Genomic DNA, 13,958 nt, shown 5'->3' with positions numbered 1-13,958 from the left:
CTAGAACACAAGGAAGAGAAAGTTAAGAGTCTTTTGCCCCTGTCTCCATAGAGGAAGCTAAGTGAGGGTCTTGGTTCCTATCTAAAAATTTATTCCCTTTAAGTTCTCTTGAGTTTAATTAAATTAAAATCCCTTAATAATAATAATAATTTTGTTCAGTAAAGTCTCTTTAATTTTTTAAAGTTTAAAGAATGAAATGAGAGAGAGATTGTCAGAAGCAGAAAGCTTTGGGCCTCCTAATTTTCAAGTCAAAAATAAAAATCTAGCTTTTGTTTTTGTAATAAATAGTAACAAGGGATCCCTGGGTGGCGCAGTGGTTTGGCGCCTGCCTTTGGCCCAGGGCGTGATCCTGGAGACCTGGGATTGAATCCCATGTTGGGCTCCTGGTGCATGGAGCCTGCTTCTCCCTCTGCCTATGTCTCTGCCTCTCTCTCTCTCTTTCTCTGTGTGACTATCATAAATAAATAAAAATAAATAAATAAAATAAAAAAATAAATAAATAAATAAATAGTAACAAATATTCTTGTTAGGAGAAATATGGCTAAACCACATTGGCCCAACAAATAAGCAAATTTTACTAATCTCATAAAAGATCCCTTATGATATACTACAAGTGTTATTAACTCAAAAAATCTGAAGGAAAAGCCAATCTACATTAGTAAAAAGTTCAAGTTTAGCTCCTTTACAGTACATGTCAGAGTCTTGCTAAGTAAATAAAATGAATTAATAGTTTTGCAAAGAAATTATATGCTATACGCACAATGGAAATGGAGGTCTTACAAATTCATGGTTTTACCATAATCAGTTATAATAAATACAAATTATCTATATCTCACACACTCGTACCAAGACTTTAAAATATTTAAAAGTAATTATTTCTTTAAACAGATATCCTGGACTCTAGTTTACAGAATCAATTAAAACCTCTTTCCTTCTTTCATACATAGAATGCAAGTCTAAAATTCCAGTTAGGGACATCCAATTTAATGAGGTCTTAATGTATGAAAATTCATACAATCACAAAATATAGTGAGGAATTGTTCACAAATCCCATTTGTGTCAAGTGCCACAAAAATGCTATTTTTATCTTAAAAGGAACTGAAAATGGCATTGTAGTACCACTTAGAATCTATAAAAACCAAGCTAGAAAAACAGTAGGTGAGTTTTGTTATCTGAACGATCCAGTACACAAATGAAGAGCAGAAAGTGCAAATGAAACTCTCTGGACATGTACAGATCATTTCTGCCACAAGGGCAAACAAGTGATTCAGTGGAAAGTTTCAGGAGTTGCCAACCATTTGTAATTCTACCCTCCCAGAGTCATGGTTTTCCACAACTCTCTGGCCATTGAGCAACACCTACTTGCCAAGAACTTTATAATTTTTTTTATTTTAGAAAGCCTTCTGAACAAATCAATAAAGCCACATGAAATGAAAAGACAAAGAGCTCAGGGTTTAGGACTCAACTCACCAATAAATAAATTTAAGTGAATATAGGCTCAGATAATTTGTCATATTCTGTATGACCAATCGCTTTAGTACTGAACTTAAATGGGAGAAGTACTCAAGTTCATAGTTTATCCATTTAAGCTTTGTGATGTAACTATTTTCAGAAAGAGACACATCACTGGTCAAATATAATATATTAAACTCTGGGGTCTTGAAGCAGATAACACAAAAAGAAGTACTACGATACTTTAACTCTTAAATGCATAAAGATGAACTCTAAGAAGCACCATGGGTTATCACAATTAGAAAATGACATTATACACAAAGCTTGTCAATACTTTACTGTATTTCAAAGAATATAAAGAAGCCTTAAAAACTGGTGAAATGATGGGTAGGGCTTGAAAATAATCAAAAAGCCTATTGATGACGACTTTTCTTCCCCCAGGTTAATTTGTGGAAAAGTAATTTTAAGAGCAGTAATACTACAGAAAAACTGCTATGTGTCACAATGCCTATAATGCAGACATCAGTCTAAACGACACAGAGAATTGATTTTTGGATGCCAAATGCCATTTTGTGAAAAGTCATCCAAACAAGATTTAAGTGGATTAGGTATGCAAAAATAAAAGAATTACATGTTTAAGAAGTAAACCACAAAACTTTATAATAAGATTATTAAATATATTCCAGAAGTATTTACTTTACTTCTATGGGAGAATATCATTTGCCTATTTTAATAAAATAGCTAATTTTTTCTGTGAAGTTGTAGTTTAGAATAGCTTGGTGGAATGTTTATAGCAGCAATGTCCACAATAGCCAAACTGTGGAAGGAGCCTCGGTGTCCATCTACAGATGAATGGATAAAGAAGATGTGGTTTATGTATACAATGGAATATTACTCAACCATTAGAGACAACAAATACCACCATTTGCTTCGATGTGGATGGAACTGGAGGGTATTATGCTGAGTGAAGTGTCAATCAGAGAAGGACAAACATTATATGGTCTCATTCATTTGAGGAATATAAAAAATAGTGAAAGGGAATAAAGGGGAAAGGAGAGAAAATAAGTGGGAAATATCAGTGAGGGTAACAGGACATGAGAGACTCCTAACTCTGGGAAACGAACAAGGGGTAGTGGAAAGGGAGGTGGGCGGGGGTTATGGGGTGACTGGGTGACAGGCATTGAGGGGGGCACTTGGCAGGATGAGCACTGGGTGTTATGCTATATGTTGGCAAATTGAACTCCAATTAAAAAATATACAAAAAAATAAAAAAAATAGCTTGGTAGTATAAAAATACATTATTTTAGAAGATGTCAATATTTGGGCATAAATACTAAAAAAGAAACCAACCCTTGTGTTCACACTCATTAAACAGGCCTTTTCTCCCCTGTGCAACACCAGTTTAAGACTAAAGTTAAAATAAAGTTACCTGAATGATCAATACCATCTGTAAGATAATTTTCAAAATCAACATTGGCATCCACAATGCTAAGAAAACAATATATCATAATGTGATAAAACAAAAATGACCTACAGAATTTTCCTTTCCCACTCCTGCCCCCTGCCCCCTCTCCCTAATGTTCTTGAGAGAAGAAGCTTTTTCTACGCAATTGTAATAATTGGTTTCCAGTTGTTTGGGCAAAGCCTTAACTCATCCAGACAACTCAAACTCATAGAACTGAGTATAACTGTGTAACAAATACCACTGTCTTATCTATAAACCATACACACGCAAAAACATGTTAAAACGTCACATTACCTTTTGGGTTTTATTCTAGCTCTTGAAAGAATAATTTTCTAAGAAAATTAAATAATAGTCTAGCAAAACAAATTCATATATTTCCTCTAGAAATCTATAATTTCCACAGGAAAAGAACAAAACAAAACATAATTCTATCTAGTTTATACCTTTGAAAATCCTTCATATTTTGGATTCATTTAGATTCTTGTTTTTTATTTCTTTTTACAATAACAATTACAAAAATTTGTCCTGCTAATGCACCAAACTTTTGCCTTGTTAACACATCAGTAGCTACTGTATGTGTAGACTTAAAAACTTACCCAAAGGAGAATTTATTTTATTAAAATGGACAGTTTGTCTTTGAACTCACAGATCTTAAAGCAGTTTTTACAAGACTTTTTGCCTTAAGGAAAATGGCCAACTTATATTAAGGAACAAAGACAGGAATTTCATCTCAAAACTTAACCCAGTGACTCAATGACTAAAATTCAATTAAATAAAAACTACCTATGAGAAAAATCACTCATACTGAACACACAGAATACTGTGTAATAATAATACTGTTATCTACCATTGAACAAATCCATCAGATGAGTAAGAAATGTCATTATTAGGCAAAATGTAAAACATTAGGAGAAATTGTTTTAGAAAAGAGAATCAAAAGGCCAAAAGATCTCTAGGTCTACAACAAACATGCAAAAAGATACTATCGGTAAGTTTACATCCTGAGGAAGCTGTATGGAATTAAATATCAATAAAGGTACAAGCTTTTTGGATGTGGTAAATACATGATTCAACAAAATTTACATTATCATATAGTTCAACTTCCTAGAGCATAACAACAGTAAAAACAGAATTTTCTCTAGTTCAACATGACCTTACAGTAACAGTATATTGCTTAAAAGAAAGAAAAAAAAGAAATCAGATTACCAATAAATTTCACCTTATTTAAATGTTACTTATGCTTTTTTGGTATTGGTTAAAAGCCATGTTTTATTATTAGCAAGTTATTGCCAGTTGAATAAAAACTATCTTTTATTAAAATAATTACATAAGATCTAGACAAATTAAAACAATATTAACATAAATAAATACATACATACATAAATAAAACAATATCAACATTTTTCAAACATCCTAGCCTAAAATCACTCTGCTGGTACACTAACAATCTACAAACCGCCTATTCTATATATTGATCATAGTTAACAACAACAACAAAAAAGCTACATATCAAGTATTTTGAAAAGCACATTTTAAAAAAGCAAAACTGATAAACCACTTTAATGTGGCTTAGAAGAGATTCACTACTCATTTAGCCATAAAAGAAACTGAGCAACCTAAAAGTAGTTGATTACTTTGGCATACCATGGCTAATATGCTCTTAGATAAAAAGATAATCCATAGTCCTAATTTCTTATGTTTCTTTAATACAGCATTGCCAAAGCACCTGGATACACAGTTCTAGAAGAAAAGTCTAGGAATCCAAATGAGTAGTTAATGAGAGAAATTCCTTCTAGGTCTCCTTCTTTGATGAAAACTTTCCAAGGTTTCATACGTTGTTCTAAAGATTGATCCAAAAAGTTTTCAAAAGCCTTGTGTCTCATCCTAAAAGCAAAATCTTCCAGTAGCAGAACCAAGACAAAACTCAATTTCGAAGTCTTGCATCATAGATTGAAAAAAAAAAAAAAAGTTGCTTCTAATGACTCAAGATTATTCATATAAATAGTTACAGAATATTTGTTGAAAGGAAAATTCAGATGGAAGAAAATTACCTTTTGGTTCCCTCTGTGAATTAAATACCTAATCTCTGCAATTTCTGCTACTATCAAGGAGCTATTTCACTATTTTAAATAATATGAAAATTAAAGCAGGAAAGATTTGTTTTTAAGACCTCAAGTTTTTACATTAAGAACATAGAAATCAGAAATCTAAGCCCTCACATACAATGGCTGTCAGCAGAGATGATTGTGATGATATGGTGTTACTGAATAGTTCAATATAATCATTAAAGGTATGCCACCAGGGTTCAAAACAAATGCAGCTTCATCTTTCACCTGAACACTTCCTCGTCAATTGGAAATGGTAACTGTATATCGTAGTGGTGAGATAGTAGTCTTGGAGAAAAGTTTCAATCTTCTGGAAAGCCAAAGAAATAAGGTTCTTATAGCCATTTTGGTGAATCCAAGGAGAAGTATGAAAAAGTTACTAAACCCAAGACTATCTTAACCAAATGGAATTGTTGCTTCAGTTTCTAGCCCTACAGAGTTGTTAGACCTTGCCTCAGGTTTTGTCTTCACCTATTAACATTACCTTATTAGGGTTGAGTTTGAGCCAGTTAGACTTCGTTCTGGAGATTTCAGATAGAAAATGAGACATCTGAGGTATTGCTCCTCCTAGATTTGATGAGAAGGAAAGGTATAGCTGGGTGTTGTTTGCTAACTATCCATCTCAACCTTAGCAGAAGATATTAAAGCATGGAACTCATTATCAAGATTTTTATTTTGCTGGCTGTTTTGTTTCCTTTTTTTATCCCAACTATTAGCTTTCAAATATTCACTTTAGCTTTCATAAGCAAGGTTACTCATGGAAAGGACTTCAATTTTTCTTAGGCATCTTCAGTATGAAATTCTTTAGTTTTCAGTTCCAAGAGGCTACAATAGCAAGGCAGCTGATTTGCATGTGACAGCATGCAGCTCAGAGCATGAATTAAGCAAAAGAAAAAACTGATTATGTTTGGAGTTGATGCTGCAGACGTGGAGTGGAGTAGGTGAAGGTACTGATTCCATGTTGATAGTATACAGGCTTCTTGTCATGACTATCTGTGTTCAAATTCATTTTAATACATGTTAGTAAGCCAAAAGCCAAGCCCAAATCACTACATATATTTTACATTCATTCTAAGTTTAAAAAAACAAAAAAAGGTACTCAAATTTTCATACTAAACTTCTCACATCTGAAAATTCACTGTCTCATGTTATTATTAGTTAAAGCCGTTTTTTCACTACTCAGTGGTTATATAAAGAAGAAATCAAATATATGTAAATGAGAATTCCTAGAAATTAAAAGAATGAATACTGACTGCTAAATAAACTATGTGAACTAAACTTCTAATATGGATTTTTTTTTCTATATCAGACATAGCACCAAAATATCATGGCCTGTGCCATACTTTTAGCATCTTCATGATTCAGAGCTGCTTAACAAACAGCTCCCCACCTAATATTAACAAGAAATAGTTGGCAATAGTCAGATCTTGCATCTCATCTTTTCCATTTTTTCATGAAACTTCCTCAAGAAGTCCTAAAACAATTACAAGATGAGTTCTAAAAACCAATAAATTCTGATAAATTTTGTTTCCCTAAAATAAGGCGGTCTTACGTCAAAGGTATCCATTAGCAATATTAATCTTGAAGACCCCAAAAAATTGTTGCCAGGGAGTATCAGTCCTATCAACATAGTACCCAAAGAATGCAAGGATGACTTTCCAATTCCAAAGTTTCCTGCTTGGTAACCTTACCAATTCCAGTGGTAGGCATAAAGCTATTTTATCAATGTTAGTAACAAATCTTATCAGAACTTAACCCTTTTAAAGTAGTTGAATAATTCTTATAATCTGCTTCACTTAAATAAATTGCAAAAATGATTCCACGAAAACATTACGAGTCAAATCTCCCACAGTTACACGTAGATGTCAACCCATAAACAAATGCTTACCTAGCTGTTGGTAGATGCTGCTTAACACAGTATAACCTGTATTTTAAAACTGAAACACACCAGACCCATCATCACACAGGAGGCTAGAGTATCAGAGCAATAGCTGATACATGCATGCTGCAAAATCTCATAAATTAATCCATTCTTATCTAAAAGCATTATGCTTTTATTGTTAAATAGCAAACATTATTAAGAGATAAATTTTTTTAATTAACATATTCATACCTTCAGTGATCTGGTTCTCTGATGAAATCACACTTCCTGAGGGCAAGGGACCAAGTGAACTTGAGCTTTCCACTGCCTGTCTCTTCTCAAAACTAAACTCTGGAAGCCTTGGAGCCTGAGGTCTAGTTTTTCTTGCAGGATTCAAGAAAAAACAGTAGGCACATCGAAAAGCTGAAGAGAAATAAAAAAATAATAATAAAATAAAACCACAGACCAAAAAAAAACTTTCATGGACTAATCAGATAGTAATTGACTACTTTTGCAAAGTAGTTAAAGAACCCTTCAGAAATTATTTATCCCTTGTGAGAGTACTTCTGGTTTTAATAATATGGCAGGTGCTCTAACAAAAGCTAATTTTCAAGCACACTTTCTAATTATTATTAGAATTGAAATATTAATTTTAAAACAGAAAAGATCATAACTTACATGGCAGGTTATCTAATAGCAAAACAATCTATAATAATCTAAAATGTTTTATAGAAATTACATTTCTAGTCACTAAAATGTTTTATAGAAATTACACTTCTAGTCACTAGAATCCTTAAGTGTTTTAAAGTCCAGAACCTTGCTCACTTGCCCAAGAAAATGTAGTATGTCATATCTGCGAAGCATAATTAATTTAGTACAATATTTTTTAAATAGTAGCTGCACATGAGAATCACCTGAGGTGCTCTAAAAAAAAAACAAAAACAACAACAAAAAAAAAAAAAAACCTGCCTCCCCACCCCAGATCAATTAAAACAGACTCTTCATAGGTGGATCCTGGGCATAATTTTTAAAAAGCTTTTCAGGTGATTCAGATACACAGGGAAGTTTAAGAAAACTGACCTAGAAGTTGTACACTGTATAAGGAAAACATCTGTATTGTTTTTCCTGCTTGCTCTGTGTTGTAAAATAAGAACAGTATGTCTGAAAAATACATACAGGGATAGTACCTAAAACAAAGTGACATTTACATAGAAGTTGGCATAGAATGAAATATTTAAGAGTAAAATATTTAAATCTAACTGCTCAATAATTCTTACCAATGTATTCAAATTCTTCTTTCAAAGCCATGCCATTATGAGAAAAACACTGCTGACATATAAGGGCATATCTATACCAAAAGAAAAAATGAATATATCAGTTACAAATGCAAACCCTGGAAAGGCTACTTTAGCCATCACAGCTAACTTATATTTAACATAACGAAATACGTCAAAACAAATTAAATGTTACTTAATAAACAATACTCTTTAAACAACAGCCAAAATTTCAACCCTTTTAAAATATATACACCAAATAAAAAACAAAGCAACAGTCAAATGAATATATCCTTAGCAAATTAATAGAAATATATTCAATAACAGAACACTTAAATTTCAGTATTTCCTAACATGTATGTCTGAAGATGACAGACCCCAAATCTGTGGCCAGATAAGATAGGAAAAATTAGAAACTCTTAGAGATTCACAATGAATGTTATTAAAACCTCTGAGAAATCTGTAACAAAGAAATGAATTTGTTTAGTCCAATCCAAAGGTTAATTTCATACATGATGATTCCTAAATCTATCCTAGTTCTACATCTTCCTCATTTCCTATTTATATATATATAAATATATACTCTCTCTGCTCTCTGTGTATGTACTTAACAAATACTTGGCCCTATCAAATAACAACTTGTCTGTTTTGAATAATATACAATTTATTATATTAACATCAAATTCAGTCTTATTAAAATAATATTAATCATAATCTTGTCAAATATCTACTCTACTATCCTAAGTATTTTTTTTTAAAGTTTGCACTATGGCAGTTACTTTGCTCACATCATGTTTATCTTCCTAGGATTATCATAAAAATCAAATGATATAATAACTGAATAAGTATTTTGAGAACTAAAAGTGTCATATGTAAATTGTCCTCATTGTTAAAAAAAAAAAATTGTCCTCATTGTTGTTAAAATCAATTCCAGCACTGACATCTATAAAACTCCATTTCTTACAACCTACCGTTTTTTCACTATTTGTTTGCTCTTCAAAAGTTACAATGAAATGATGCAATGTCCCTAAAAATAATCTTAGACAATGTTATTTTGTTTTCTCTATATGTTTTTCTGTATTTTATCCAGATTTTATCCAAACCCTTACTGAAAAACAACTGAATATTTACTCTGCAAGGCTATAAAATATTCTATTATGTTCTAAAATCAGGAAACAGGAGCAACAAAATTGTAGAACATCCCGTACATACACACACACACACACACACACACACACACACACACACACACCCTGATCAATAAACTTTTTCCTCATTTTCATTTACCTACCACCTTAATAAATATTACCTGTTCTGTGGACCATCACCAACTAAATATTCAACAATTCTATCCAGAGCACCTCGTTCTCGGGGGAGAATGGGTCTTGCTAAAGGTGGACCTGGAGGATGAAGACCTAGTAAACAAATAAATGCATAAAAAATGTATATGTATAAAATATACTAACATTTTAATTTAGTTACCAAGTACTACCCATGTTTGTCAGAACTTTTAAGAGATTTTAAGAGAATAAAAATAATAGTGATTCTTATACATCTCTTCAGAGCACTCAAGTTTTCATTAAAAATACTACACTAAAAAAATGTTAAATTATGTTCTATATCAAAACCATCAATATAATCTATTTAGAAATCAAGCTATATTGGTCTCTGCACAAGCTAATTTTTTAAGTGCCCAGACTCTTATTAAAGAGGGCACTTGTGAAGAGTACTGGGTGCTGAATGTAAGTGATGAATCACTGAATTCTACTCCTAAAACCAATATTGCACTGTATATTAACTAAAACTATTTAAAAAATAATTTAAAGATAAATTAAAAATTTAAAAACATATATATGTGTGTATGAATAGATATAACTAAATAGATTTTTGTAGGATTACAAAGATAATAAAATATAAATAAAATATTTTAAAGGAAAAATATAATATATAATAACTTAATGTTTAATAATTCAATAATAAAATACATATTAAAATTTATGTAATAACAAATTAGGAGACCTCCATTTGGACTGGATTAAGTATTCAGAGGACCTTTGTATAAGAACAGGAGTCAGACTGGGACATTGGGATGGCTCAGCAGTTGAGCATTTGCCTTTAGCTAAGGACATGATCCCGGGTCCGGGATTGAGTCCTGCATTGGGCCCCCTGCAAAGAGCCTGTTTCTCCCTCTGTCTATGTCTCTGCCTCTCTCTCTGTGTCTCTCATGAATAAATAAATAAAATCTTTAAAAAAAAAAAGAACAGGAGTCAGATTTACCTTCCCACCTAAAACAACTAAAATACTATGCAAAATATATGATGAAATAGTTTTAAAGACATTAAGTATCAGGCAATGTAGGATAAAGATCCTTGAGAGACCAAAACCAAGTAAGATGAGACCTATAATTGCCCAAGCTTGTTGCCTGGAGAAAATTTCAAGCAGCTGAGGGAGGGTAAATTCAGCTGAAATGTATCAGTATTCTTGAGTTTGAGGAGAAAAAGCTGGAACTCTGGGAGACCAAGGCAGTTGGGTGCACAGGCAGAGAATGCACAGAGCAAGAACACCAAAGATCTACAAAGGATCTCCAAGACTGTTCAATACAATACTGACTGTCCATGTATATCATGAAACCATCTGAGTATAGAGAAAAAAAACTGCCCCCAAATATTAAAGGTAACAATGTTCACATGGAGCCAAACTATTACATGCTCTCACCAGCCAGAGTGGAAAACTTCCTAAGTCACAGGCTATTGGATTAAGTATTCAGAGGACTTTTGTATAACCACATAAAAACATCCAGCATTTAGTAAGATAAAATTCATAATGTCTGATATCAGATAAAAAATTATTAGACATGGAAACAAGAGAAAAATACAACCCATAATGAGAAAAATGAACCAAAAATGACCTAAAAATGAGTTTATAGAATTTGCAGACAAATATATTAAAATACTTATTATGACTATATTCCCTTTGCTTAAGAATCTAGAGGGAAAATTCAATGTGTTTAGTCAAGAAATGGAAAAAAATTAAAGGACCAGATTCAACTTCTACAAATGAAAACTACAATGTTTAGTATGAAAAATCTGCAGATGGGATGAATAGTAGTTTGGACGTTACAGAGGGAGGGAGTTGTAAATTTGAAGATATAGCAATAGAAACCATCCAAAATGAAATACAAAGAAGAGTCTAAAAATTGTGTAAATAAACAAATTATCAGCAAGCTGTGGAACAACTACAAGCAGCCTAATATACATATAACTGGAGTCCATAAGAAGGAAGGGAGAAAAGAAAACAATACTTGAAGAAATAATGCACAAAAATTTTCTGAATTTGATGAAATCTATAAACACACAAACCTAAAAATATCAACAAACCCTAAGCACAAGAAACATAATTTTGAACCAGGCACAGATAATCAAATTGCTTAAAACCAGTGATAAAGAAAAAATGGCAAACCAGTCAGAAAAAGATACACTAGGGATGCCTGGGTGGCTCAGCAGTTGAGTGTCTGCCTTTGACTCAGGGAGTGATCCTGGAGTGCCGGGATCAAGTTCCACATCAGGCTCCCTGCATGGAGCCTGCTTCTCCCTCTGGCTGCATCTCTGACCCCCGCCTCTCTCTCTCTCTCTCTCTCTCTCTCTCTCTCTCTATCTCGCGTGCGCGCTCTCTCTCCCTCATGAATAAATAAATAAAATCTTAAAAAAAAAGATACAGTATATACAGAGAAAGAGAAGAATGATAGATTTCTCATCAGAAAATAAACCAAAAGACAGTGAAGCAATATTTTTAAAGAAAAACTATTATTTTTTTAAATAAAAGCAAAATGAAGACTTTTTCAGACATACAAAACTGAAAGAATTCATTATTAGCAGAATTGCACTATAAAAATTTTAAAAGAAGAAAAATGACACCCGACAGAAAGAGGTAGTACAAAGGAAATAACTGAAATGGTTACCATGCGGGTAAACAAAATTATTACCATTTAAATTTCTTGAAAGACAACTGACAGCTTGAAGGGAAATCGATCACTTGTTGTAGGGTTTATAACATATATTGAAGCATACTGTATGGCAACAATGGCACAAAGGCCAAAACAGGAGAAATTTAAGTATATTGTTGTTAGACTCTCAAACTATTTGTGAACTGGTATTATATCACTTGAAGCTGAACTATGTTAAGTTAAATATACATACTGTAAACCCCAAGAGACCCATTAAAATAACATGAAAAAGCAATATAGCTAGTAAGGCAATGAAAAAAGAAAATGATAAAGACACTCAATTTGAAAGAAGACAGAAAACAGGGAGAAAAGTAATAGAAGAGAGGGACAAATAGAAAAAAAATAGCACAATAGAAGATTTAAACTCAAACCCAAACATACCAATCCTGTTTATGTAGCCTGAACATCCTCACTCACTATGAGCCACAGATTGTCAGAATAAAAAAACAAGACCAGATAATATTGCTTATAAAGAAAAAAAATTAAAAGACACAAATAGGTTAAAAATAAATGATGGGGGGGCACCTGTGTGGCTAAGTCAGTTAGGCATCCTAACTCTTGGTTTCAGCTCAGATCATGACCTTGGGGTTGCGGATTGAGTCCCATCACGCTCCACTCTCAGTGTGGATTCTCTCTCTCCCTCTCCCTCTGCCCCTTTCCCTGCTCTCTGTCTCTCTAAAATAAATAAATCCTTTAAAGATAATTAATTAATTAATTGATTGATTAATAATAGAAACAATATATACATAAATATGCTAACACTAATCAAAAGAAATCTGGAGTAACGGTATTAATATCAAACAGTAGACGTCAGAGCAAAGAATATTATCAGGGATAATTTTATAATGACAAAGGAATCAATAAGTCAAGAGAACATAATAATCCTAGACATATTATATGCATCATAACAGAGCTTCAAAACACATAAAGCAAAAAAACTAACAGAACTACAAAAAGAAATAGACAAATACATAGTGTGTGTGTGTATATATATATGTATACTATACTTATATACATAAATACAATGGTATATACATATTTATACACATGCACACACAATAGTTGGAGATTTCAACAGCTTCCTCTCAAAAATTAACAGAATAAACACAGAAATTAGTAATGATATATATATAGAAGACTCAAACAACATTATGTGCTACCAACTTGTCCTAATTGACATGTATAGTCCCTCTATCCAACAGGAACAGAATATATATTTAAGTGGAATATAAAATATTTACCAAGACAGATGATATAGTAAGACATAAAAGCCTCAGTACATTTATGAAGATTCAAACAATACAAAGTATGTTTTCTGACCATAACAAAATTAAATTAGAAATCAGCAACAGAAAGACATCAAGAAAATCTCCAAAAATTTGGAGACTAACACACATTTAAATAAAGGAAGGTTCAAAAAAAATCAAAATGTAAGTTAGACAGTATTTTTTATTGAATGAAAATGAAAAAAGAAACATCAAAATTGTGATATGCAGCCAAAGCAGTGCGTAGAGGAAAATTTATAACACTAAAACATCTATAAAAGAGGGCAAATCTAAATTTGTGAATTCAGCTTCCACCTTAAGAAACTAAAAAGGGCGGGATCCCTGGGTGGCGCAGCGGTTTGGCACCTGCCTTTGGCCCAGGGTGCGATCCGGGAGACCCTGGATCGAATCCCACGTCGGGCTCCTGGTGCATGGAGCCTGCTTCTCCCTCTGCCTGTGTCTCTGCCTCTCTCTAGCTCTCTCTCTGTGTGACTATCATAAATAAATAAAAATTAAAAAAAAAAAGAAACTAA

General features: G+C 32.6%; 1 protein-coding gene across 5 annotated transcripts in view; it reads right to left on the bottom strand.

Moving 5' to 3' along the window:
- The window catches only part of LNPK (lunapark, ER junction formation factor), a 93,499-nt gene that overhangs the window by 14,659 nt on the left and 64,882 nt on the right, over positions 1-13,958 (bottom strand). For 2 of the 5 annotated variants that reach the window (XM_055307950.1, XM_055307954.1), the window contains exons 10-13: positions 9,467-9,572; positions 8,161-8,231; positions 7,136-7,306; positions 5,507-5,589 (exon numbers count right to left, since the gene is read on the bottom strand). In XM_055307950.1, the coding sequence (XP_055163925.1) occupies positions 5,507-5,589; positions 7,136-7,306; positions 8,161-8,231; positions 9,467-9,572 (431 nt within the window). Of the gene's footprint in view, positions 1-2,809; positions 2,941-5,506; positions 5,590-7,135; positions 7,307-8,160; positions 8,232-9,466; positions 9,573-13,958 lie in introns of those variants that run through there. The other 3 variants (XM_055307953.1, XM_055307951.1, XM_055307952.1) reach the window with 3 other exon arrangements.

The sequence above is a fragment of the Nyctereutes procyonoides genome, unplaced genomic scaffold (assembly GCF_905146905.1).
Source record: "Nyctereutes procyonoides isolate TBG_1078 unplaced genomic scaffold, NYPRO_anot_genome, whole genome shotgun sequence".
Taxonomy (NCBI): domain Eukaryota; kingdom Metazoa; phylum Chordata; class Mammalia; order Carnivora; family Canidae; genus Nyctereutes; species Nyctereutes procyonoides.
Note: the sequence above shows the minus strand (reverse complement) of the source record. Positions and strands in the feature narration are given on the sequence as shown.